The sequence below is a fragment of the Prionailurus viverrinus genome, chromosome E2 (genome assembly GCF_022837055.1).
Source record: "Prionailurus viverrinus isolate Anna chromosome E2, UM_Priviv_1.0, whole genome shotgun sequence".
NCBI lineage: Eukaryota > Metazoa > Chordata > Mammalia > Carnivora > Felidae > Prionailurus > Prionailurus viverrinus.
In genome coordinates, this window is record NC_062575.1 from 54,356,914 (window position 1) to 54,382,577 (window position 25,664).

A 25,664-nucleotide genomic window follows, 5' to 3' on the forward strand; every position below is an offset into this window, starting at 1 on the left:
GTCCCTAGGGACACAGAGGGGCTAGCTGGGCATGGCGGGTTTTTCAGGGTATTTTAGGAAAGAACCAAGGGTGCTATAATAGGATTCTCGTGGGACCTGCAACCGGGCTCCTTCAGTAGCACCATAGGAAGCCCCTCAGGGTGGATTTTAGTGGATTTTCTAGCAGGACCAGGGAGAGGAAGGAAAACGGACACAGTTTCCTCGCGAAGTTGAACACAGATGTACCATGGGTACGGGTTAATTTCGTGTGTCCACTTGGCTGGGCCCCAGGCCCCAGATGTTGGGCCAGACATTACTCTGGATGTTTCCGTGAGGGTGTTTCGGGGTGACATTTACACTGAAATCAGTGGACTTTGAGTACGGCGGACTTGCCTCCAGAATGTGGGTGGGTTACATCCAATCCGCTGGAAAACTGACCCCCGCCCCTCGCAGGCGAGAGGGATCTCTGCCAGCTGACTGTCTTTGGATTCCATCTGCAAGATCGGCTCTCCAGCCTGCTGCTTTGGGACTTGAACTGCGGCTCTTTCCAGAGTCCCCAGCCTGCCAGCCACCCCTCTCAAATTTTAGACTTGCTAAGCCAGCACAATCACATGAGCCAATTCCTTAAAATAAGCCTCTCTCTATGTATGCATATACACATACCGAGGGTGCACAACATTCCAGTACAGTGGAGAACATTCCAGTATAATTGTAGCGGCAGTGTGGGCTGGGGTAGGGGACTGGAGGGGGCCTCTCAGCACCACAGCGATGTATATGGGGACTGTGTTATTGAGGCCCCATCAGAAGATACTGAAGAAGTGGAGGGCCACTTTAAGGGGACACATTGGGGACGGGTTCCAAGGAGGAAATATAGAAGTGTTTAGAGAACTTTCACTGTAGCAAGAGCTAGTCAGGTGGGGGGGGGGGGAGGGGAGCGGCGGTGTTGTACAAGGAGGTAAGAAGGGGAAGAAGGGGACCCACTGAAACCTCCAGAGTTTGGACTCTGACAGTGTTGCTCGTCAACTTTGTCATGAACTTGCTGGGTGGCTGACACCTCAAAATAAGAAGACAGGGAGAGACAGAGAAAGGGACCCCAGAGGGGCGGGGGGCGGGGGGAACAACAAAAAAGTTTCAAGAGAGAGGCAGAGAGAAATACTCAGAGGCTGGGCCCAGGGCCTGGGGTGTGCCCGGCAGCTGAGGGGCGGGGTTGGATATTCCTGAAGTCAGGGAGCAGTCTCCGGACAGGATGTGAGAGAGGAACTGGGGTCTCCAGTCACGGGAGCCAGCTAAGGCTGCAGGCGGGAAGGGAACTTCGTTGCCGTGAGCAGGGCTGGGGCCCAGGCCCAGGGGAGGACCGGCGGGGGTCGGGACTGCCTGCCGGGTCTGAGGGCGGAGCGGTCTGGGGCCCTGGACTCCCGGGTCCGAGAGAGGAGGGGCTGGAGCTGGGATTCCTAAGTCTGAGGGAGGAGGGGGCCTTAGGGCAGGGGCTCCCGGGTCTGAGGGAGGAAGGGCTGGGGGGCCGGGACTCCTGGTTCTGGGGAAGGAAGGGCTGGGACCCCTGGGTCTCAGGAGGGGGCTGGGGGTGAGGACTCCCGGGTCTGAGGAGGAGGGGCTGGCGTTGGACTCCCGGGTCTGAGGGAGGAGGGGGCTGGTGGCCTGGACTCCCGGGTCCGAGGGAGGAAGGACTGGGGGCCGGGACTCCTGGTTCTGGGGAAGGAAGGGCTGGGACGCGGACCCCTGGGTCTCAGAAAGGAAGGGGCTGGGGGTAAGGACGCCCGGGTCTGAGGAGGAGGGGCTGGGGTTGGACTCCCGGGTCTGAGGGAGGAGGGGGCTGGTGGCCTGGACTCCCGGGTCTGAGGGAGGAGGGGCTGGGGGCCCGGACTCTCGGGTCTGAGGGAGGAGGGGGCTGGGGTTTGGACTCCCGGGTCTGAGGGAGGAGGGGCTGGGGGCCGGGATTCCCGAGTCTGAGGAGGAGGGGCTGGGGTTTGGACTCCAGGCTCTGGGGGAGGAGGAAGAGGCGGGGCCGAGCTCTGAGACAGGACTCTCAGCCTATCCAGGCTCTGTAATTAATTAACCCAAACGGATCAAATTAAGGGGTGAAAGTTCACCGAGGAGGAGGGCGCGGTGGCCAGGCTCGGTCGCGGAGCCCCGGGGCCCACAGGCGCGGGCGCGCGTGGTGGCCGAGCCCCTCGGGAGCTGGGGGAGGAAGGGGCGGGGCGGGGGTCCGGAGCAGTCACGCGCCCCCTCCCGCCCCAGGTCTCCCGCTCAGGATGGGGGTCCCCCGGCCTCAGCCCTGGGGGCTCGGGTTCCTGCTCTTCCTCCTGCCGACACTGCGCGCAGGTGAGGGGCCGCGGCTGCCGGGTCGGAGGGAAGGGGGCGAAGGAAGAGCAGTCTGAGGTTTCCCCCGGGCGGGACACGACCTCCCTCGCCACTTGTCACCGTATCACTTTTCTTCCTCCCTCGGTCGCTGTGTTTGAGAACCACCTGTTCGCTTCGCTCTGACGGTGCCCCCCTCCCCACCCCGCCGGGACCGGGGCCCTCCCTCTGGGTCTGCTCCCCGCCCCGGTCTGTCCCCCTCCCCCAGTCTATCCTCCTCTTTCTGAGGCTGTCCTCCACGTTCTGGATCTGTCCTCCACGCTGAGTTTGTCCCCCAGCAAGTCTGTCTCCCTCTCTCTGAATCTGGCTTCACCACCGCCCCCCTCTTCTGGGTCCGGCCCTCCCCGCCTCTGTCTCCCCGCTCTCTGGTCTGTCTCTCCTCTCTGCGGTTGAGTCTTTTTTCTTTCAGGGTATCCCTCCTGCCCCCAGTCTAGGTCCACCCCCCCCCCCCCCAACGCTCTCTTCACCTCTGTCTCTCTCCAGCAGAGAGCCATCTCTCCCTCCTGTACCACCTCACCGCTGTGTCCTCTCCTGCCCCCGGGACTCCTGCCTTCTGGGTATCAGGCTGGCTGGGACCCCAGCAATACCTGAGCTACAATAACCTGCGGGCCCAGGCCGAGCCGTGTGGGGCTTGGGTCTGGGAAAACCAGGTGTCCTGGTATTGGGAGAAGGAGACAACAGACCTGAGGAACAAGCAGGAACTCTTTCTTGAAGCTCTCAAAGCCTTGGGAGAAGGAGGTAAGACCAGGATCCCCGAGTCTGAGGGCGGAGGGGGCCCGGAGCCAGGACTCCTGGGTCTGTGGGAGGAGGGGCTGGGGGCCTGGACTCCTGGGTCTGAGAGAGGAGGGCGCTGGCTGGGGCCCCAGACTCCCGGGTCTGAGGGAGGAGGGCGCTGGGGGCCAGGACTCCCCAGTCTGAAGGAGGAGGGGCTGGGGGTCTGGACTCAGGTCTGAGGGAGGAGGGGCTGGGGGCAGGACTCCTGGGTCTGAGGGAGGAGGGGGCTGGGGGCAGGACTCCTGGGTCTGAGGGAGGAGGGGGCTGGGGCCTGGACTCCTGGGTCTGAGGGAGGAGGGGCTGGGGGCCTGGACTCCAAGGTCTGAGGGAGGAGGGGCTGGGGCCTGGACTCCTGGGTCTGAGGGAGGAGGGGCTGGGGGTCTGGACTCGGGTCTGGGGAGGAGGGGCTGGGGCCTGGAACCCTGGGTCTGAGGGAGGAGGGGGTGCAGGGCTGGAGTCTGGGTCTGAGGGAGGCGGGGACTAGAGGCCTGGACTCTAGTACTGGAGTCTGGGTCTGAAGGAGGCGGGGTCTGGGGGTCTGGACTCCTGGGTCTGAGGGAGGAGGGGCTGGGGGCCTGGACTCCTGGGTCTGAGGGAGGAGGGGCTGGGGGCCTGGACTCCAAGGTCTGAGGGAGGAGGGGCTGGGGCCTGGACTCCTGGGTCTGAGGGAGGAGGGGCTGGGGGTCTGGACTCGGGTCTGGGGAGGAGGGGCTGGGGCCTGGAACCCTGGGTCTGAGGGAGGAGGGGGTGCAGGGCTGGAGTCTGGGTCTGAGGGAGGCGGGGACTAGAGGCCTGGACTCTAGTACTGGAGTCTGGGTCTGAAGGAGGCGGGGTCTGGGGGTCTGGACTCCTGGGTCTGAGGGAGGAGGGGCTGGGGGCCTGGACTCCTGGGTCTGAGGGAGGAGGGGCTGGGGGCCTGGACTTCTGGGTCTGAGGGAGGAGGGGCTGGGGGCCTGGACTTCTGGGTCTGAGGGAGGAGGGGCTGGGGGCCTGGACTCCTGGGTCTGAGGGAGGAGGGGCTGGGGGTCTGGACTCGGGTCTGGGGAGGAGGGGGCTGGTGGCTTAGACTCCCGGGTCTGAGGGAGGAGGAGCTGGGGCCCCTGCTCCTGGGTCCTACTTACCTGTATTTGGGCACCCCAGGTCCCTACACCCTGCAGGGCCTGCTGGGCTGTGAGTTGGGCCCTGACAATGCCTCGGTGCCCGTGGCCAAGTTTGCTCTGAATGGCGAGGATTTCATGGATTTTGACCCCAAGCTGGGCACCTGGAGTGGGGAATGGCCTGAGACTGAGACCATCAGTAAGAGGTGGATGCAGGAGGCGGGTGCGGTCAGCAAGGAGAGGACCTTCCTGCTCAACTCCTGCCCCCAGCGGCTGCTGGGGCATCTGGAGAGAGGCCGCGGAAACCTGGAGTGGAAGGGTGAGCACCCTCCGGGGGCGCCTCTGACCCCCACGGAGCTCTCCATCCCCACGCCCTCACCTCGGGCCTCCCCCTCCTCCCCCAGCCCCTTCCCTGGCCTCCTAGCCTCCAGTCGCCCCACTGCAGCTCCTCCCCTACATGGCACACTCCTTCCCTACTCCTGTCCCGCTCCGCTGGCCCTCAGAGACCTCTGGCCACAGCTCAGGCTCTTCGGCCGGGCCTCCTCCGTCCTCCTTGGCCTCACGTTTCTCCATCTGGTCACCTCTGCCATTGCCCTTTGGGTCCCTCTGGTGTCACAGCCGGCGAGACTTTCCTGTGGCCCAGGAGCCTTCTCACTTGCTTCCTTTGGACTCGAACGATGCCTTGTGTGACCCCCATTAGGGCACAGACACACTCTGAGCTGTACTTCTGCGCATGTCTGGGGAATCCTCAAGGGCGGGAATTCGAGCTCTTTTGTCGTCAGTGTCCCCATATTGCAATCCCAGCTTCCATCCTGGCCCTCCGTGCACACCATCTCCTGAGCAGTCAGGGGAATGTCTTTTTTTTTTTTTTTTTAAGTTTATTTATTGACAGAGAGAGAGAGAGAGAGAGAGAGAGAACGTGCAGGGGAGGGGCAGAGAGAGAGGGAGACAGAGAATCCCAAGCAGGCTCCGTGCAGTCAGTGCAGAGCCCAACTTGGGGCTCGATCTCACAAACCGTGAGATCTTGACCTGAGCTGAAATCAAGAGTCAGTTGCTTAACTGACGGAGCCATTATGTTTTAAAACATAAACGAGCTCCTAGCCCACCATTGCTTAAAAATGTCCATTAGCGTTTCTCTCGTCTTACGTGAAAATCCAACCTCTACTCCATGGCCTACGGGTCGCTGGGTCCAGCTGCTTTCCACCATTGTAATTTCACAACACCCATCCGTGGCGGCCTTCTCTCCCCCTCCTCCAAATGTCAGGTTCTTTTCCTCCCCAGGCCCTTTGCACCTGCTGTGCCCTCTGCTTGCACTTCTCCTCCTTGGGATCCTGCCATGACTGGGTCCTTCTCATGCTTTCGGTTTGATTTTGGACATCAGCTCCTTCAGCAGGGCCCTATCACCCTGGTTAAAGTGTGTCCCCCTGCCACCCCCATTACCGTCCCCCCGTGCCATTGTTTTGTCCATTCGATCACTATAGTGTCCAACACTTCACTATAGTGTTTTTTTTCTTTTTTTGGGGGGTGTAGCTTACATACCTGAAGTACATGGCTCGATTAAGCTTTATGGATGCCCATGTACCTGCGAACCAAGATCTGGAACATTCCCAGCACCTCAGAAGCACCCTAGCACTTCTTCGTGTCCTCTCCCATTCCATACCTCCCAAGGGTAACACCGGACCTGGTTTTTATCACCATAGCATTGCCTGATTTTGAACTGATTTGAACTGTGAGCATGTGCTCGTTTGTGTCTGGCTTTTTTCCACTCAAGTGTGTGTGTCATGAGACTCCTCTCTGTTGCTGGGTGTCAGTAGCTGATGGCTTTTTATTGCTGAGTAGTATTTCACTGTGCGGTTCATACCACAGTTCATCGAGGAATGGTTTCTTTTCAGTTTGGGGCTGTTGAGGAATGAAGCTGTAATGAGCATTCTTGTACCCGCCTTTCTGAATGTTTTTACGTTTATTTATTTATTTTGAGAGCGACAGAGACAGAGTGAGCAGGGGAGGGGCAAGAGTGAGGGAGAGAGAGAGCATCCCAAGCAGGCTCCATATTGTGAGTGTGGAGCCCAATGAGGGACTTGAACTCAAGAACCTCAAGATCATGACCTGAGCTGAAGTCAGATGCTTAACTGACTGAGCCACCCAGATGCGCCTTTAATTTTTTTTTAATTTTGATTTTTCTTTATTTTGAGAGGGGGGGGGCAAAGGGAGAGAGAGTTATTTATTTTTGAGACACAGAGAGACAGAGCATGAACAGGGGAGGGGCAGAGAGAGAGGGAGACACAGAATCTGAAACAGGCTCCAGGCTCTGTGCTGACCGCTCGAACCCACGGACGCGGGGCTCGAACCCACGGACCGTGAGATCATGACCCGAGCCGAAGTCGGCCGCTTAACCGACCGAGCCACCCAGGCGCCCCCAGGCGTCCCTCTTACATATGTGTTTTGATACGACTGTGTAGTTAACATTTCTTTTGACTGAATACCCATGCACGGAATGGTTGCATCATAGTGTAGGCATCGGATTAGCTTAATAGGTAGTGCTAAACACTTTCTCGAGGAGGTTGAACCAATTTTATAATCCCACCAGCTATGTATGAGAATTCCAGGAGCTTCACAGACTTGCCAGAATTTGCTATTGTCTGTCTCCAGTTGTAACCATGCTGGCGGGTGTGTGGCAGAATCCTATTGTGGTGTGTTTTTCATGTTTCTCAGGGTAAATGAGAATCTTACACATGGTTTGGCAAAATCAGATAAATCAGATTTGGGGTGCTTCGGTCGGTGGAGCGTCCCAACTCTTCATTTCAGCTCAGGTTTTTGATCTCAGGGTCATGAGTTCAAGCCCTGTGTTGGGCTCCTCACTGGGTATGAAGCGTACTAAAAAATATATATCTATATCTATATCTCTATATATCAGATAAATATTTATAAATCAGATAAATGAGGTGGTGACTAGTGATGTTGAGTATACTTTTGCACATTACTGGCCAGTCAGGTGTCTGCTCTTTGGGTGGGGCTGTTTGAGTGTTTTGCCCATTTTTTTTTTTAATTTTTTTTTTTCAACGTTTATTTATTTTTGGGACAGAGAGAGACAGAGCATGAACGGGCGAGGGGCAGAGAGAGAGGGAGACACAGAATCGGAAAGAGGCTCCAGGCTCTGAGCCATCAGCCCAGAGCCCGACGCGGGGCTCGAACTCCCGGACCGCGAGATCGTGACCTGGCTGAAGTCGGACGCTTAACCGACTGCGCCACCCAGGCGCCCCTGTTTTGCCCATTTTTAAGTTGGAATTTTTATCTTTTTTTTTCTTATTAGAGTTCTTAATATATTCTGGGTATGAGTCCTTTGGATTTGTCAGATGGTCTGTTGGAAATAGAGTGTCTTCTGGTGTCCGGCTTGTCTTTTCATTGTCTTTTTTTTTTTTTTTTTTTTGTAACGTTTATTTATTATTTTTGACAGAGAGAGACAGAGCACTGAGCGAGGGAGGGGCAGAGAGAGAGGGAGACACAGAATCCGAAGCAGGCCCCAGGCTCCGAGCAGTCAGCATAGAGCCCGACACGGGGCTCAAACTCACGAACCGTGAGATCATGACCTGAGCCGAAGTCAGACGCTCAACCAACTGAGCCACCCAGGCGCCCCAGTCTTTTCACTCTCTTGATGAAACCTTTTGATGAACAGAATTTCTTCATTTGTATGAAGATCAACTCATCCATCTTTTATCTATAGCTCTTGTGTGTGTTCTCTTTAGGAAATCTTTCTTTTCCCAAAGTTATGAAGGTATTCTTCTATGTCTTCTGGAGGCTTGGTTGATAAGTAGTTTTCATATATAGCTGTATGATACATCTTGAGTTGATTGCAGGTAATGGTGTGAGGCAAGGGATCAAGTTTCATTTGTCCCTCATGGATCTCCAGTTGACCCAGCATAATTTGTTGCAAGACCACCACCACCCTGTCCCCCCGCCCCCCCCTGAACTGCAGTAGAGCCTTTTTCCTAAATTAGCTGTGGGTCTAGGGTGTCTGGGTGGCTCAGTCAGTCAAGTGTCCAGCTCTTGATTTAAGCTCAGGTCATGATCTCACAGTTGGTGGGACGGAGCCCATGTCAGGCTCTGCCCTGACAGCATGGAGCCTGCTTGGGATTCTCTCTCTCTCTCTCTCTCTGTCTGCCCCTCCCCTGCTTGCACACCTGCTCTCTCTCTCTCCAAATAAATAAATACTCTTAAAAAAATTAGATGTAGATCTGCTTCTTGGTTGTTTTGAAGAATCCACCAATGATGTCATGTGGACCTGGAAATTTATTTGTTGAAAATTTAAATTATGGATTAAAATTGTGAAATCATTATAGGACTACTTAATTTTTTAATTTCTTCTCGTGTCAGTTTTGGAAGGTTGTATTTCCTAGGAATTTGTCCAGTTCATTTATTTTATTAACAACTTAAAAAAATTTTTTTAAGTTTATTTATTTATTTGGAGAGAGAGCACGCAGGGGAGGGGCAGAGAGAAAGGGAGACACAAGCCAAAGCAGGCTCCAGGCTCCAAGCTGTCGGCACAGAGCCCCATGCGGGGCTCGAACTCACGAACCGTGAGATCACCACCTGAGCCGAAGTCGGACACTCAACCAACTGAGCCACCCAGGTGCCCCCCTCTCACTCTCTTTTAATGACCTTAGGATCTGCCTTCTTTTCGCTCATCACAACACTTTCACAGCCTATTTCCTGTTCGTTTATTTGCACACACATATTTGCCTCTCTCCCCTCCTTAGAACGTGAGCTCCGCGAAGACCAGGGCTTTTGTCTATCTCGTTCACTGCTGTGTCCGCAGTGCCTAGAAGAGCGTCTGGCACATGACTGATGTCCTGTTGTGTACGCGTCTAGGGTAGGAAGGCATGAGAGGTGGATACCTTCACTGTGGATAGCTTGGTTCCCCCCCACCCCCACCCCCACCCCCAGGAAGATCCCTTTACCGTTACTACTATATTCTCCAGGCTCAAGGCAGGGCACCTGGTGGGACGTGCTGGGCGTCCTGGAAGGAATGGAGGCCCGGGTATGTCCCTGTCCGGCCCCTCGCCAGCTCTGGCCCTAGGGGCTCCCGGGCTCGAGGCTTAGGTCCGTCTGCCTGTTCGTCTGCAGAGCCACCCTCCATGCGCCTGAAGGCCCGCCCCGGCAGCCCCGGCTTTTCTGTGCTCACCTGCAGCGCCTTCTCCTTCTACCCCCCGGAGCTCCAACTGCGGTTCCTCCGCAACGGGCTGGCAGCCGGCTCCGGCGAGGGTGACTTCGGCCCCAACGGCGACGGCTCCTTCCACGCCTGGTCTTCACTGACAGTCAAAAGCGGCGACGAGCACCACTACCGCTGCCTGGTGCAGCACGCGGGGCTGCCGCAGCCCCTCACTGTGGAGCTGGGTGAGCTGTCCTGCCGCGCGATGACGCTGCCTGCCGCCTCCTGGTGGCCTCTGCTCCCCCCCCTGCTGTAGCGGTCCTTCCCGAGGGTGACCGGCTCCCACCACGCTGCCGCCCGGCGTCCTCGAGTCCGACTGCCTTGTGCCCCGCCGCTGCCAGTTCCTCCAAAGCCTGGGGGCCTTCTGTCCTCTCTCGCTTGCCCTCCCCGAGCCTGTCTGCCTTCCGGCCTGCTGCTGCTCCTGGGTGGAACTCATTAACCAGCGCGGACAGGCCTCCGGAAGCCAAACCACCCTCCCTCCTGCTGCTGCTAGTCTGGTCATTTGCTGTCTGCTGCTGCCGGTCGTCACTGAGGCTGACCATTTATGGCTCAGCGACTGCCAGTCCTCTACGAACCTGACCTTCTGCTGCCCTGTGCTTGTTTTGCCTCTCTGACACACGCCCTGCCGCTACAGGTCCCCTTGGCCAGGGTGCCAGAGACCCCTCTCGCTACGGCCGGTTCTTGTAGGCAACACGGGGGGCGTTCTGCACAGACCTAGGACATCAGCTGGCCGGCTTTCCCTCCGCCCGCACCCCACACCCGTTCCCCCAGGACTTGATGCTGGGATCTCTGAGGTTGGGGAGGGGGCACTGAGACCGCCCAGTCCCCCTGGCCTGATGCAGATGGGCTGGAGGGCCCCTTCAGCATCTCACACCATTCTCTGGCTGCAGAATCACCAGCCAAATCCTCGATGCCAGTGGTTGGAATCGTCATTGGCCTCTTACTGCTCACGGCGGCGGCTGCAGGCGGAGCTCTGCTATGGAGGAGGATGAGAAACGGGCTGCCAGGTGTGAAGCAGGAAGCGGGAAGAGCCTCAGAGACAGGGACAGAAACCCCAGAAGAGAGGGTGACGCAGTCCTGGGCGGAGGGGAGGGGGGAACAGATGTAGACAGAAAGGAACAGAGACTCAGAGAGGTGGGGACTGGAGGGAGGAAACGGAGACTCAGAGCGGGACAGAAACCTGTGGAATAAGACAGAGGCTGGGAAAGACTGACAGAGGGACACATACACACACGTGGGGGAGGGGCAGTCAGGAGCCCAGAGGATTTCCGAGCTTCTGATGACCTCCCCTCTTCCTCTTTCCTCAGCCCCTTGGATCTCTCTCCGTGGGGACGATGTAGGGGCCCTCCTGCCCACTCCTGGCCTGCCCAAGGATGCTGACTCTTAGGATATAAATGCATTCTCAGCAGCAGCCTGATCACCCACCCCACCCCCCCTCCTGGCTACTACCAGCTAATGTAGTCAGGCCCCTTTTATGCTGTGAGACCTCCTGGAATCCTGGTATTTCTGAGCCTCCAGAAAGAGTCCTGGGCCCGATGACCTTCTGGATATCTCCTCCTGTGGTCTGCCTCAGTTTCCCCTCCTGATGATTATGACTCTTTTCCACCTCCACATATAAACGCGAGTTTGGGCCCAAATCATTGTGTTCTTATCATTTCAACTTTTTAGGCCGGGGGAAGTAAGACAGAGTGGGGGGAATAAACAGTGTTGGCCCTGACCTTCCACACTCTCTCCATGCCAACATGTTGCCCCCGTGGAATATACCAATTTTATACCGAGTCATGTCTTTTTCATTCATAAGCTTCACAGATACTGAATGCCTACACTGTGCCAGGCATTTTGAGGAATTCTTGGCTGGAGTCTGACCCGACTCCTCGGTGGAGCGGAAGAGAAACATTGTTTCCTCTTTGAGAGAAATGGATGCCTCTGGCCCCTCGGTTCCCTTCTTTCTAAAACCATGCTGACAAAGGGAAAGATAAAAATACATCTCTTGGGGCGCCTGGCTGGCTCAGCTGGAAGAGCATGAGACTCGAACTCCGGGTGGTGAGTGTGGGCCCCACCTTGGGTGTTGAGATTACATATACATACATACATACATACATACATACATACATACATACATAAACAAAGAAACAAACATGGGGTGTCTGGGTGGCTCAGTCTATGGAGCATGTGACTCTTGATCTTCGTGGTGAGCTCGGGTCCCATACTGGGCATGGAGCCTACTTAAAACAAAACAAAACTTAAAAAAATACATCTCCACCCCCCCCCCCCAAAGAAAAAGCAAATCTCCCAAGAGGCTCCCGAAATCGAAGAGCTGGGGGTGGTCGGGCAGGGAGCTGCGAGGCCTGCCGGGAGCTGTAGTCCTCCCGCCTCGTGTCTCTCCAGGGGCCGCCCACCTCGCCGGCCCTGGGAAGGGGCGGGCGGAACCTCGGGGGCCCCCCACAATTCTCTGTGGACGTGGCGTGGGGCGTCCGCGGAGTTCACGGGCCCCGCCCCCTGGGGGGGGTCTTCGTGAGCGCTCATTGGTCGGAGGGCGGGCCTCTGAGCTGCTGGAGGCGGGGCCTGGCTGGAGAGCCGCCAAATGGGGCATCTTTACGGAGAACGCCGAGCGGAACGTGTAGGGGGAAGCGAAGCTGGATTGTCTGGTAAAGGGAGGCGAGAGCGGGTGGCCTGCCCAGGGAGGGCGGTTCGGGTTCGCTCGGGTCGAGGAATTGAGTCCAGGCTGCAAAGGACGCCTGAGAGCCTGCATGATTTCTCTCTGGCCACGACCCCATCCCATACTTGGCGTGGGAAGTACGCCACGTCTCCCGCTTGAAACCCCCACTAACGGCTCTGGGACCAGTCTGGGACTCCCTCAGAAGAGTCAGTCCCTACCTCGGAGAACCCCGCCCCCCTTTGGCCCATCCCCGGCCCTTCTTGAGCCCTAAACTTTGCAGCTTGCTATCGTCTGTCTTGTCTTCGCTCTCTCCACGCACCGCACCCCCCTCCCCCCGCCGGCCCGACATTCTGCCCTGTCTCTATCCTTTTTCCTGTGACCCCTGACTCCTAGCCTCCACCACTCCCTAGGGACTGATGATGTGGCGTGCATCACTTCTGCTGCTACTGCTGCTGCTCAGGCGTGGGGTCCAGGGCAAGCCATCCCCTGACGCAGGCCCTCACGGCCAGGGGAGGGTGCACCAGGCGGCCCCCCTGAGCGAGGCCCCTCATGATGACGCCCACGGAAACTTCCAGTACGACCATGAAGCTTTCCTGGGACGGGAAGTGGCCAAGGAATTCGACCAGCTCAGCCCAGAGGAAAGCCGAGCCCGTCTGGGGTAGGAGAGAGATGGAAGGGAGGATTCGGGGTTGTATTTTTAAACAGGGAGGTCAGGGGAGGCCTCAGTGAGAAGGTAATATTTGAGCCATGTGAGTATATGGGCGAATAGCATTCCAGGCAGAGGGAACGAACTGTAAATGCAAAGGCCCTGAGGCAGGAGCAGGCTTGATATTTGAGCAACAGCGAGGCTACCGAAGAGGAGAAGGTGGGAGGTCACGGCAGAGAGAGAACAAAGAGCCCAGGGCCTTTCAGGCCACAGTGAAGATTTCAGCTTTTCTCTGGATGAGATGACAGCCAAGGGAGGGCTCTAGGCAGAGGAAGGACCTGAGCTGACTTAAGTTTCAACAGAATCCTCCTGGTTACCTTTGGGGGAACAGGCTGTAGGGGGCAAGAAGCAGGGAGCCAGTGAGGAATCAACTAGAGTAGTCTACACGGGAGACAAGAGACGATGGTGACGAGACCAGGGTGGAGACAGTGGCGGTGACTGGGTCTGCTGGCTGGGAGATTGTGCTTGGATGGGGTTGGGTGAAGGAGGGTTGGAGGAGGAAAGGCAGCGATAGGCTAACGCATTTGGAATAGCCCTTGCTACAGTACCTGGAACCCTTCTAAGAGCTTCACAAGGGTTAACTTAGGCAAACCCCACAATCAGGCTGTAGGGTAGGTTCTAGTGTTTATCCCCCATTTTACAGGGGTAAACCGAGGCACAGAGAGTTTGTTCGTGTTTTTTTTTTTTTTTTTTAAGTGACTTGCCCACGGTCACACAGACAGCAAGAGGGGGTGGCAGAATTTGCACCTAGACTGAACAACAGCCTGAACCTCAGTGAGGGAGGGTGTGAGTCCTGGGGACTCCAGCTCCAGACCGATCAGAGCAGAGACAGCCCAGAGCGGGAGGGGGCGGCGACCTGGGCATCGCCATCTGGGAGTCAACCCTAGGGGCTGGGTTGCGGGGCTAAAGGACAGCGACCCAGGGGAGCGCTCCCTGTGGGCTCTGTGAGCGGTTGGGCAAGGACCCAAACCGGTGGCGGGGGCCTGGGATCCGACTGGAGCGGCCCGAGAGAGGGTGTGTGAGGAAGGGCCTCCAGGGGCTTCATATGCGACCCCAAGGTGCACGTGATCTGGCCAGAGCACGGGAAGGGAGTGATGGAGGCCAAGCCGGCGGGGTTGCGGGCGAGTGTCTTAGGCCAATGCCTGATACAGTCAGGGAAAGGTAGGGAAGAGGTGCGGGACGCAGCCCAGGGCGGCGCTGTGGGGAGACGCACCTGCAATGGGCCGGTGCAGCCAGGCGGGCGGGGCAGGGGGCGGGTTGGAAGGGATGGCCTGAAGACCCGCAGGGCCTAAAACGGTGAGATGTCAGGGGTGAGTGTGGCCGTGGCCATCAGAGTTCAGAGAGAGGCTTGGGACAGGGGCCATGCGGGCGAGGGGCGCGATGTGGCGCCTCGCTCCCTCACCCCACCCCGACTCGGACAAACAGATGGAGCAAGTGAGGGTCTAGGGGCAGAATTGGAGTGGAGGGTGTGACCCTGGATTGTCGTATGTCCTTCCCCCAGCCCGGGCTTGTGGAGGACCGCGGCGCCAGCCGTAGGCCCGCAGCGCCTCGGAAAGGGCGTGAGAGCCTCTGGGAGCCGAGCCTGGATTGAGGGGGCGGAGCCCCGCGCTGGGCGCGGCCCTGGGGTTGACACGTGCCTCCCCTAGCTGTGCTGGCGGCTCTGGGACCGCGCTTTCACCGCTCTCTGAGGGTGTGTCTCGAGTGGGGGCGTGGCTCTGCTCCAGGGGCGGGGCCTGGGTGGAGGCGGGACTCCGGGGGGGCGGAGTCCGGGACTGACGTGTGCCCCGCCCGGACTCGCAGGCGCATAGTGGACCGCATGGACCGCGCAGGGGATGGGGACGGCTGGGTGTCGCTGGCCGAGCTCCGCGCTTGGATCGCGCACACGCAGCAGCGGCACATACGGGACTCGGTGAGCGCGGCCTGGAACACGTACGACACGGACCGCGACGGGCGTGTGGGTTGGGAGGAACTGCGCAACGCCACCTATGGCCACTACGAGCCCGGTACGCGGCGAGACCCCGACTCCCGCTCCCCACACACATCGTGACCCTGACTTTTTTTGCTAGTCTCATCCTGAGAACCTTTCGCTTATTAAACAGAATCCCTAAGCTTTGACCTCTAACCCTTGAGCAGGGTCTACCCACTTCTAGTACCCCATCACCCTGAGACTCCCCGTCTCTGATCTCTGGCTTCTGGCTCCGGCATCCGCGACGTCCATAACCCCGCGACTGGGGGATCGTTGACCAGGGACATCTACCTGTCATACTCTGTCATCCTGACCATTGATCTCCGACCTCTCATCCTGAGAACCCCAAATCCATTCACCCTGTCCCCTGGCTGGCTGGGGACATGGTAAATGTTCCTGTCTGTCGCCATGCCCCAGCCCTGTGACCCCCACAGCTAATGTTCTCTCCCTCCTGGACCCTCACCCCACACTCCTCCTCCAGCCTGTCCCTCATGCAAATCCCAGAGGGGCTTTCCACACCCAGAGCCGACCCTGACCTTCCCCTGCTCACAGCCTTTCATGGCTTCCCAGAGCCTCCAAAGGAGATTCCCAGCAACTCAGTCCAGCCTGGCTCAACGCTCTGGCTTTCTTTTTCTGCATTTTCTGGCCAGCCATGTGGATCTCCCTCGGTTTCCCTGAACTCATCACGCTCTTCAAATCTCCACATTCCGCTCATACTGTTCCCTTTGTTGAAAATGCCCTTCCTCTCCTCTCTGTCCTTAGCCCGAGTCAGTATAACCTACTGCACCAGAGGGTGACCTTGGGGCCCCAAGGGCCAGTGTCCACTCAGAGTTCATCATTCCTGGCCCTATGACTTTGGGCCACTTATTTCCTCTCTGTGGGAATCTATTTTCTCCTTCATAAAGTGAGAATAAATGAAAGAATTCCTTTTACTTGTGTGTGTGTGTGGGGGGTGGGTGTGAGAATTAAATGCAATTTTGTAGGTAAAGAGCATATAATAAGCTCTCACTGCAGGGTAGATACTATATGCAAATAATGAATCTCTATTAATTATTATGGGTTCTGTGAGGTCTTCCTGCCCTGACTCCACTGAGTTGGATTCCTTTGGCTTTTCCCTCAACCAGCCTCGTAGTCCCTCCATTAAAGCACACCTGACCGAGATATCCCCCTTCCCCAGGTGAAGAGTTTCATGACGTAGAGGACGCCGAAACCTACAAGAAGATGATGGCTCGTGATGAGCGGCGTTTCCGGGTGGCGGACCAGGACGGGGACTCAATGGCCACTCGTGAGGAGCTGACTGCCTTCTTGCACCCCGAGGAATTCCCTCACATGCGGGACATCGTGATTGCTGTGAGTGAGGGCCCTAGGAGCCCGCTCCTCACTTCCCATCTTCTCCTCTCCCCCACCCCAGACCCAGGCTTTTGACGTCAGGGCCAGCCTAACAGTGCCCGGGAACCCAGGCTACAAACAGATCAATGGAGGGCAACTTCTCCCTTGCCCGACTCCTGGCCTCCCTGTGTCCAATCTCTCCTGGCTCTGCCTTCCCCTTCCTGTGGTCACATTTGGGGTCTGGGCCCCCAGCCTGCCATTAGAAGAATCCCCCAGGGGCGCCTGGGTGGCTCCGTTAAGCGTCTGACTCTCGGTTTCTGCTCAGGTCATGATCTCACGGTTTCATGAGTTCGAGCCCCATATCGAGCTCTGCACAGGCAGTGCAGAGCCTGCTTGGGATTCTCTCTCTCTCTCTCTCTCTCTCTCTCTCTCTCCCTCTCTCCCTCTCTCCCTCTCTCCCTCTCTCCCTCTCTCCTCTTCCCCCTCCCCCTCTCCCTCTCTCTCTCTCTCTCTCTCTGCTGCTTCCCCACTCACACCGTCTTTGTCTCTCTCAAAATAAATAAATAAAACTACTTTTTTTTCTTTTTTTTTTTAAAGAAAACACATCCCCCAGACAGACTGGGGCACCTGGGTGGCTCAGTCAGTTAAGTGTTCGACTTCGGCTCAGGTCATGATCTCACGGTTCATGAGTTCGAGCCTCGCATTGTGCTGACAGGAGCCTGGAGCCTGCTTTGGCTTCTGTGTCTCTTTGCCCTCTCTCTGCCCCTCCCCCACTGTACTGTGTGTGTGTGTGTGTGTGTGTGTGTGTGTGTGTGCACGCGCGCGCGTGGGCGTGTCTCAAAAAGAAAAACATTAAAAAAAAGAAAGAAAACATATTCCCCAGAAATGCCTCTCGAAGCCCCAGTTGTGGCCAAACTCCAGGAAAACCCCAATCTGACCACACCCCCATACATGGACGTTCTATTTGTAATTTTTCACCAATCCCCTCTCCATTTTATAGTGGAAGGATATCTTTCTTTAGACTTTAATAGACTTTAATTTTTTTGTTGTTGATGTTTATTTATTTTTGAGAGAGAGCCAGAGCGCGAGCAGGGGAGGGGCAGAGAATGAGGGAGACCCAGAATCTGAAGCCGGCTCCAGGCTCTGAGCCGTCAGCACAGAGCCCAACGTGGGGCTCGAACCCACGAGCCAGGAGATCATGACCTGAGCCGAAGTCGGACGCTCAACCGACTGAGCCACCCAGGCGCCCCTTATTTGTTTGTTTGTTTATTTATTTATTTAAAATGTTTATTTTTGAGAGAGAGACAGAACGTGAGCAGGGGAGGGGCAGAGAAAGAGGAAGACACGGAATCAAAAGCAGGCTCCAGTCTCTGAGCTGTCATCACAGAGCCCAATGTGGGGCTCGAACCCACGTGAGATTGTGACCTGAGCTGAAGTCAGAGCTTAACCAACTGAGTCACCCAGGCACCCCTTTATGTATTTATTTTTAGTGTTTGTTTATTTTTGAGAGAGAGAATCATGTGCACGTGAGCTGGGGAGGGGCAGAGAAAATGGAGGACAGAGAATCTGAAGCAGGCTCCGTGCTGACAGCACAGAGCCCGAGGCAGGGCTCGAACTCACGAACTATGAGACCATGATCCAAGCTGAAGTCGGATGCTTAACAGACTGAGCCACCCAGGCACCCCTCACAAATTAGTTTTCAAATATAATTATGTGTATTTCTAAAATAGCTAACTTACTGATGTGTTTAAATGCCCAAAAGATGCAAAAAAAAAAAAAAAGTGAGTCATCCTCGACCCTACTCTCCATCCCGTCCCCACGGCTAACCCCTGTCTTGTGTTTCCATTTTCAGAGCTGTTTTGAGGGTCTGTGGCAAGCCTGTTAGGACCGAGGGCTCTGAGGCCAGAAGGCCTGGGTTCAAATCCCAGCCCTGCAGTTTCTGGCTGTGTGATCTTGGGCAAGTTATTTAACCTCTCTAGACCTTTCCTCATCTATAAAATGGTGGTACTGATAATATCCATACATGAAGGCTGGTTACAGGGACTAGATGAGTTAGTACATGCCAAACTGCAAAATTGACCCATGGTAGATGCTCATTACGTCCCTTTACACACACACACGTCAGTATAGCTATGGGATAAACCTTCTGGAGGGAATCACTGGACCCACTGGGATGTGTGCTTGCAGTGGCTTTAGATATTTCTAGGGCATTTTATTGGCTTGATGTCCAGCCCACTCTGGAGATGACAAAGGTCCAGAGAGGAGAGGGGCACCTGGGTGGCTCAGTCGGTTGAGCGTCTGATTCCTGGTTTCAGCTCAGGTCTCGATCTCCCGGTTCGTGAGATCAAGTCCTGCGTCAGGCTCTGCCCTGATGACACAGAGCCTGCTTGGGATTCTGTCTCTCTGCCCCTCTCCCACTCATGCTCTTTCTCTCTCTCTCTCTCTCTCAAAAAAAAAAAAAAAAAAAAAAAAAAAAAAAAGGATCCAGAGAGGAGAGATGTTAACCCAGCCTTCTGGAACTCACTAGTAGATAATGTTGTAACACCTCTTTACTCTCCTAAGTTGAGATTATTTTTTTAACGTGTATTTATTTATTGAGGCAGAGAGCAGAGGGGAGGGTGGGGAGAGAGAGAGAATCCCAAGCAGGCTCTGCGCTGTCAGTGCAGAACCCAGTGCGGGGCTCGATCTCACAAACCGTGAGATCATGACCTGAGTGGAAACCAAGAGTCGGACGCTTAACTGACTGAGGCACCCAGGCGGCCCCTGAGTTGAGATTACTTAACAGACCCTGATCGCCACGTCCTGTGTGCCGGGGGCACCGTCGTAACACCTTTACCTAAGCGTTACCTTGATCGAATTGTCACGGCAACCCTGTGGGGGTGGGCAGTCACCTTCATTTTACAGACAAGGACACGCAGGCACAGAGAGGTGAGACTTGCCTGAGATCACCCAGACTAGAAAGTGGCACAGCCTGGATTTGAACCCCAGCAGCTGAATCCGTGGTGCCCACCAGGGGGCAGCAAACTATGTAACCTGCAGCGCCATCCAGCCCACAGCTTGTTTTTGTAAATAAAGTTTTATTGTAACACGGCTAGGCCCATACACTTCGTGTGCTACAGCTCCAGAGTTGAGTCGGAAATAGTTCCTATCTGGCCCTTTATGGAAGAAGTTTGCCAAAAGCCTCTGTCTGAATTCCACTCTTAATCTTTCACGTTCACGGATGTCAGGTGCAACCTCCCCACACGTAGGATTTCAAAACATTGCTATTAGCCCCAACTGTACTATATCAAGGGAACACAGAGAAGAGTCACTTATAAGATACAACAGGAGGGGCACCTGGGTGGCCCAGTCGGTTGGGCCTCCGAGTTTGGCTCAGGTCGTGCTCTCACCAGTCCCGAGTTCGAGCCCCGCATTCGGGCTCTGTGCTGACAGCTCCGAGTCTGGAGCCTGTTTCGGATTCGGTGTCTCCCTCTCTCTCTGCTCCCCCCCCCCACTCATACTCCATCCCCCTCTCTCTCAAAATTAAATAAACATTAAAAAAAGAAATAACAGGAATTTCAATATATGTATCGTAGAGTTACTAGATTTAGCAAATAACAAAGGGCATTCAATTATACTTGAACTTATGACAAGTAATGTAAACAACAAATACGTTTTTTTAGCATAAGTATCTCCCACACAATATCTGGGACATACTTATGTTGAAAAACTATGTGACATTCAAAATTTTTTCAGTGTTTATTTTTGAGAGAGAGAGAGAGAGACAGAGCACAAGCAGGGAAGGGGCAGAGAGAGAGGGAGACACAGAATCAGAAGCAGGCTCCAGGCTCTGAGCTGTCAGCACAGAGCCCGACGTGAGCCTCGAACCCGTGGGCCACGAGATCATGAACTGAGCCAAAGTCAGCCGCTCAACCGACTGAGCCACCCAGGCACCCCTATCTGAAATTCAAATGTAACTGTGTCCTATAGCATAAGTATATTCCAAATACTGTGTGGGGAGATACTTATGCTAAAGAATTATTGCTTGTTCATCTGAAAGTTGAATGTAAGTGAGCCTCCCGTATTTTTTCTGGCCACCCTAAGATGTTGGAGCTGTCTCTGCTAGAAAACATAGTGGGGTGTCGGACGCGGCACTGTCCTATAGTGAGTGAGTTTGAATGTAAAAGTGGGGAACAGAAGCTGTTTGCTCAAGAAGTGGAGAAAGGGGCGCCGGGGTGGCTCAGTGGGTTAAGTGTCCGACTCATTCCGCTTAGGTCATGATCTCACAGTTCCCGGGGTTCGAGCCCTACGTCGGGCTCTGTGCCGATGGTGCGGAACCTGCTTGGGATTCTCTTTCTTTCTGTCTCTCTGCCCTTCCTCTGCTTGTGCTCTCTCTCTCACAAAAATAAATGTAAAACCTAAAAAAGAAAAAAAAAAAAACCCAAAGTGGAGAAAAACACCAGGAGCTGAGGTATTGTACATTACAATGGTCCACCAAGTTATGTCCTGCTTATAGGTAAAAGGGAGCTAGGGTCTAGGCTCTGCTAAATGGGAAGAGGCTTCTGCCCTTGGAGAGTGTCTGCTTCGGGGGTGAGAAGAATGTTACCGATGCGGGACACATCTCCTTGTGTGTTCTGTATAAGACATCTGGGTTCCCTGGCCACCCCCCCCCCAGGTAGGGCCTGCATCACTGTGCACCCCAGAAAGCCACCCAAGCCCCGGCCGGGTAGACCGTGCTGAGACTGCTTTGATGCCTGGCCGCACAGCCGAGCCAGAATTCCCGGAGAGAACCTCACATCCCTCCCCCAGAGCCTGACCCAATGCCACTCTCCCCAGGAAACCTTGGAAGATCTGGACAAGAACAAAGATGGCTACGTCCAAGTGGAGGAGTACATTGGTGAGTTGAACCTGATCCCCCTCCCTGAGGACGCTTGTCTTCTCCCGAACAGCCCAGTGTATACCACCCATGGGAGAGCCATGGCCCTCTGAAGTGGGGGCAGGGGCACTGCTTGAGTTCATGTAGCCACGAGGAATTTATTAGGCACCTACTGTGTGCTGGGCCCCTCATGTATTTATTGATCACCCACCGTGTGTCAAGCCTAGCAAACATTTATTGAGTACACGTTTTTGCTGGGCCTAGCCAATTTTTATCAAGCACCTACTATGTGCCAGACCAGAAGAGCATTTATCAAGCACCTACTGTGTGCCAGGACCAGGAAACATGGATTGAACACCTACTGCATGGTAGCGGTTGAGGATACAGCAGAGAATATCCCACACCGGGTTCCTTCCTGGGAGGGTCTGGAGTCTACAAAATCCGGCCTCAGGGGCTGCATTGGTTGGGGTGGGAAGTCAGGGAGCTTGTCTTGAACTTGTATTTGCACAGCAAAGGCTGTGTCTCCTGTTATTCCGAATTTGGGGGGTGGTCTTGTGACACCCCCAAATTTGCCCTCAGCCCCACCTCTACCCCTGTCTTGAGGGGCAAAGAATTTAGTTGAGGGGAAAGCTGTTAAACATGGATATTTTTTCAAGTTTGAAAATACTTTTCTTTTTCTTTAAAAAAATTTTTTTGTGTTTATTTTTTATAAAGTGTTTTTTTAATGTTTATTTATTTTTGAGAGAGAGACAGAGCATGAATGGGGGAGGGGCAGAGAGAGAGGAAGACCACAGAGTCCGAAGCAGGCTCCAGGCTCTGCACTGTCAGAACAGAGCCCGATGCAGGGCTCGAACTCACGAACCGTGAGATCATGACCTGAGCTGAAGTCGGACGCTTAACCGACTGAGCCACCCAGGCGCCCCTTAATATTTATTTATTTTATTTTATTTTATTTTTTAACATTTATTTATTTTTGAGACAGAGAGAGACAGAGCATGAACGGGGGAGGGTCACAGAGAGAGGGAGACACAGAATCTGAAACAGGCTCCAGGCTCTGAGCTGTCAGCACAGAGCCCGATGCGGGGCTCGAACTCACGGACCGCGAGGTCATGACCTGAGCCGAAGTCGGTTGCTTAACCAACTGAGCCACCCAGGTGCCCCCTTAATGTTTATTTTTGAGAGAGAGACAGAGCATGAGTGGGGGAGGGGCAGTGGTTGGGGGGCGCGTACAGAGACTCCCAAGCAGGTTCCATGCCGTAACGTGAGTGCGGAGCCCGACTCAGGGCTCGATCTCATGACCAACTGATCACTACCTGAGCCGAAACCAAGAGTCATATGGTGAACCGACTGAGCCACCCAGGTGCCCCAACGCATTTTTTTTTTAAGTTTATTTATTCATAATCTCTACACCCAACATGAGGCTCGAACTCACGACCCCAAGAAGAGTCACATGCTCTACCGACTGGGCCAGCCAGGCCTCTCAAGACCTTTTTATTTATTTCTGAGAGAGAGAGAGAGAAAGAGAGACAGAGCGCAAGTGGGGGAGGGGCAGAAGTATCTGAAGCAGGTTCCAGACTCCGAGCCGTCAGCGCAGAGCCTGGTGCAGGGCTTGAACTCATGACCCGCGGGTTCATGACCTGAACCGGAGTCAGACACTTAACCAGCTGAACCATCCAGGTGCCCCAAGACCTTTTTATTTAAGCATAATTCATTTTTTTCTTTTCTTTTCTTTCTTTCTTTTTTTTTTTTTTTTACATCTATGAGGGTAGAAGTCTTCCCCCCCACCCCCGTAAGCAAGAACTGAAGCATCGTCACTGACTAAGAACGAAAACTGGCACCCTGTCACATGCTGGCCTCTGTTCTAAGTGGTTAGCACCTCATCAGTTCAGTTAATGCCCCCCTCAACCCCTACGAGGCTGTGATTCCCCCATATTACGGATGAGGAAGCTGAGGCCCGGAGGGATAGATACTTGACTGAGGGGGAGCAGGACGTCAGTTCAGGTGGCCGAGCCCAGGGTCCCACCCGGACCCCCCTAGGCTGCTTCTCTTCCCCGTGGAGTTCCGGACTCCCCAGGGTCCCTTAACTTCACAGATTTGAATGGTATGAGGAAGAACGGGAAGGAGGAGTACTGAGGGGGTGTCACGGGACCTGAGCCAGGCTGGGAGGGGGGGCAGGTGGCGAGTCAGGGAGGGTGGGAGAGGTGGGGGTGCGCCGTGCTCCGGGGTGCGGGCTTCACAGCCGGCCTGCCTCCTTCCCACCTGCCTCCCCCCCCAGCTGTGTGACCGCCCATGAGTTCCTCGTCCTCGGTGTCCTTGCCTCTAAAGGCGGTCATAGAGCACCCAGCAGGTACAGTCACCTGTAGGCCCCTCAAATTCCCCTCAGCTCATGAACGCCCGAACGAAAGGTCTATCCAGGCAATGGAATGTTATTGGGGCATACAAAGGGATAAAGGATTAATACAATGCTACAAAGTATGTAAGTCTTGGAAACAGCGCGCTGAGTCGCGGTGGGGTACAGGAAACCAAAGTGATGTTGTGTGGCAGCTACACTTTAATAAGAAAACGGGGGCACCTGGGGGGGCGTTCACTCTGTTTGAGGCTCTTGATTTCCACTTGGGTCATGATCTCCCAGTTCACGAGTTTGGCCACGATATCGTATGACTGCATTTATATGAAATGTTCAGGATAGGAGAATTCATGCAGACAGGAATTAGATTACTGGTCGCCAGGGGCTGAAGGGGGGCAGGGGGTAGGATAGGGAGTAACTTTTTTTTTTTTTTAATATTTATTTATTTTGAGAGAGAGAGAGAGAGCACGAGCAGAGGAGGGGCAGAGAGCGAGAGGGAGAGAGAGAATCCCAAGCAGGCTCCACACTGGTTTTTTTTTTAATAATTATAAAAAAATTTTTAGATATATTTTTTGGGAGAGAGAGAGTAAACAGAGAAGGGACAGAGAGGAGACAGAGAATCCCAAGTCAGCTCTGTGCGAAGCTCAGTGCGGGGCTCGAACCTGCAAACCTTGAGATCATGACCTGAGCCAAAATTAAGAGTCGCCGCTCAACCAACGGAGCCACCCCGGTGCCCCTTGAGGGAGGTTCTGAAAGCGGGGTGAGCTGTTCTAAGGGTGGCACACAGCATTTCACGTGTGTATCCCTCAGACTGATTGCCAGTTGAGGAAAGGATCGATCAGTCAAGTCACTTTCCCTGTAGCAGGACTGTCACCTGTAAATGGGGTGTTGCCGTTAGTCCCATTCAAACAGAGGAGGAGACCGAGGCCAGGGAAAGCGAAGGGGGCTGCCCGGGGCCCCTTGGTCAGGAGCGGTCGGGGACCGGACGGAGCCCCTGGTGGTCGCGGCCCCAAACCGCCTGACGTCACCCCTGTCGCCCGACTCAGCGGATCTGTACTCGGCCGAGCCCGGGGAGGAGGAGCCGGCCTGGGTGCGGACCGAGCGCGAGCAGTTCCGGGACTTCCGTGACCTGAACAAGGACGGGCGGCTGGACGGCAGTGAGGTCGGCCACTGGGTGCTGCCCCCGGCCCAGGACCAGCCACTGGTGGAGGCCAACCACTTGCTGCATGAGAGCGACACCGACAAGGTGTGCAGGGGTGGGCTCTGCAGAACTGACCAGACCCACCTTGGGGCTGCCGGGGTCCCTGTTGGGCCCCAACAGACAGACTGAGAGGGGTGCGGGAAGGGAGGAGCGGAGAGCCAGAGAGAGGGGGACGGAGACCTGGGGGGGCCACAGAGGTCCAGAGAGGAGTCTCACAGGCAGGGCCCCTTGTCATCCCTGCTGACCTCTGACCCTCCCTCCAGGATGGGCGGTTGAGCAAGGCTGAGATCCTGAGTAACTGGAACATGTTCGTGGGCAGCCAGGCCACCAACTACGGCGAGGACCTCACGCGACACCACGATGAGCTCTGAGCCCCAGTGTGCCCGCTACAGCCTTGTGGCCCCGTGGGATGACCGGAGGAGGGGCCCCGGTGGCCAGGCCCCCCTCCCCATCTGGACCTGCGGGATGTGGCCACACCCACCCTGTGTCCCTGTCCCCCTGAGCTCTCAGGGACCCACCAGGTCAAACTTCTCCAGGACGCTGCAGCCCCTCCCTGCCCCCTCCCCTCCCCCGGGGTCTCACAGACACAAAGGGTGAGTGACCATCCGTTTCTCACTGGCAGAACCCCCCAGCCCAGCCCAGGGCCCCCCCGTGTCAAGCTCAGCCTTCAAGAGCCGCCACTGACCATTCCAGCTCCGAATCTGGGCCTCACACTCCACAACAGAGAAACACTCCCCGCCCCGCACCCCACCAGCACCCCCAGGACTCGCCCGCCTGCCGGCACGGCCCCCAGAATGCCTCCCCTCTGCCAGGGAGGCAATAAATTCCAGTCCTGGGGCCTTGTCTGTGTGTCTCTGAGGGGGTGACGGGGGCCTTGGGGAGGAATTGGGGGCTGTGCCTGGGAGCTGGGGGGGAGGGGGACTGTGGGCCGGAAGGAGGGGGCACAGGCGTTTGGAGAGGAGGCTCTAGGCGTCAGCAGGTTTTGAGGGCATTCCTGGAGCCCCCTGGAGAGCACAGGATGGCAGTGTGCTATTGGCTGAGTGGCCTGGGGGTGGGGGCCTCCCTGGTGAACAGAATGAGGAAGTAAGCCCTGGGGACATCTGGAGGGAGAGCCAGCCAGCCAGAGGGAACAGCAGGAACAGCAGAGTGTGCCCCGCGTGTGTGGGTCA

General features: G+C 55.7%; 2 protein-coding genes across 5 annotated transcripts; both read left to right on the forward strand.

Annotated features, from left to right (window-relative positions):
* The first annotated feature begins 1,163 nt into the window (after positions 1-1,163).
* Positions 1,164-11,069, forward strand: FCGRT (Fc gamma receptor and transporter). Of its 4 annotated transcripts, none has more exons than XM_047836353.1 (7): positions 1,164-1,299; positions 2,236-2,319; positions 2,839-3,093; positions 4,270-4,545; positions 9,348-9,617; positions 10,323-10,439; positions 10,740-11,069. In XM_047836353.1, the coding sequence occupies exons 2-7, from the start codon at positions 2,250-2,252 to the stop codon at positions 10,817-10,819; spliced, it is 1,068 nt and encodes a 355-aa protein (XP_047692309.1). In that variant the 5' UTR covers positions 1,164-1,299; positions 2,236-2,249; the 3' UTR covers positions 10,820-11,069. The 4 variants fall into 4 exon arrangements, with proteins under 4 accessions (XP_047692309.1, XP_047692311.1, XP_047692312.1 ...); XM_047836355.1 differs by having other exon boundaries at positions 2,842-3,093; XM_047836356.1 differs by lacking the exon at positions 1,164-1,299 and adding an exon at positions 1,381-1,398 and having other exon boundaries at positions 2,842-3,093.
* An 874-nt stretch (positions 11,070-11,943) lies between these two features.
* Positions 11,944-25,332, forward strand: RCN3 (reticulocalbin 3). The gene is made up of 7 exons (XM_047836357.1): positions 11,944-12,080; positions 12,502-12,749; positions 14,598-14,800; positions 15,941-16,113; positions 20,908-20,968; positions 24,341-24,540; positions 24,759-25,332. Exons 2-7 carry the CDS (start codon positions 12,508-12,510, stop codon positions 24,864-24,866), a joined length of 987 nt encoding a protein of 328 aa, XP_047692313.1. The 5' UTR covers positions 11,944-12,080; positions 12,502-12,507; the 3' UTR covers positions 24,867-25,332.
* The last annotated feature ends 332 nt before the right edge of the window (positions 25,333-25,664 follow it).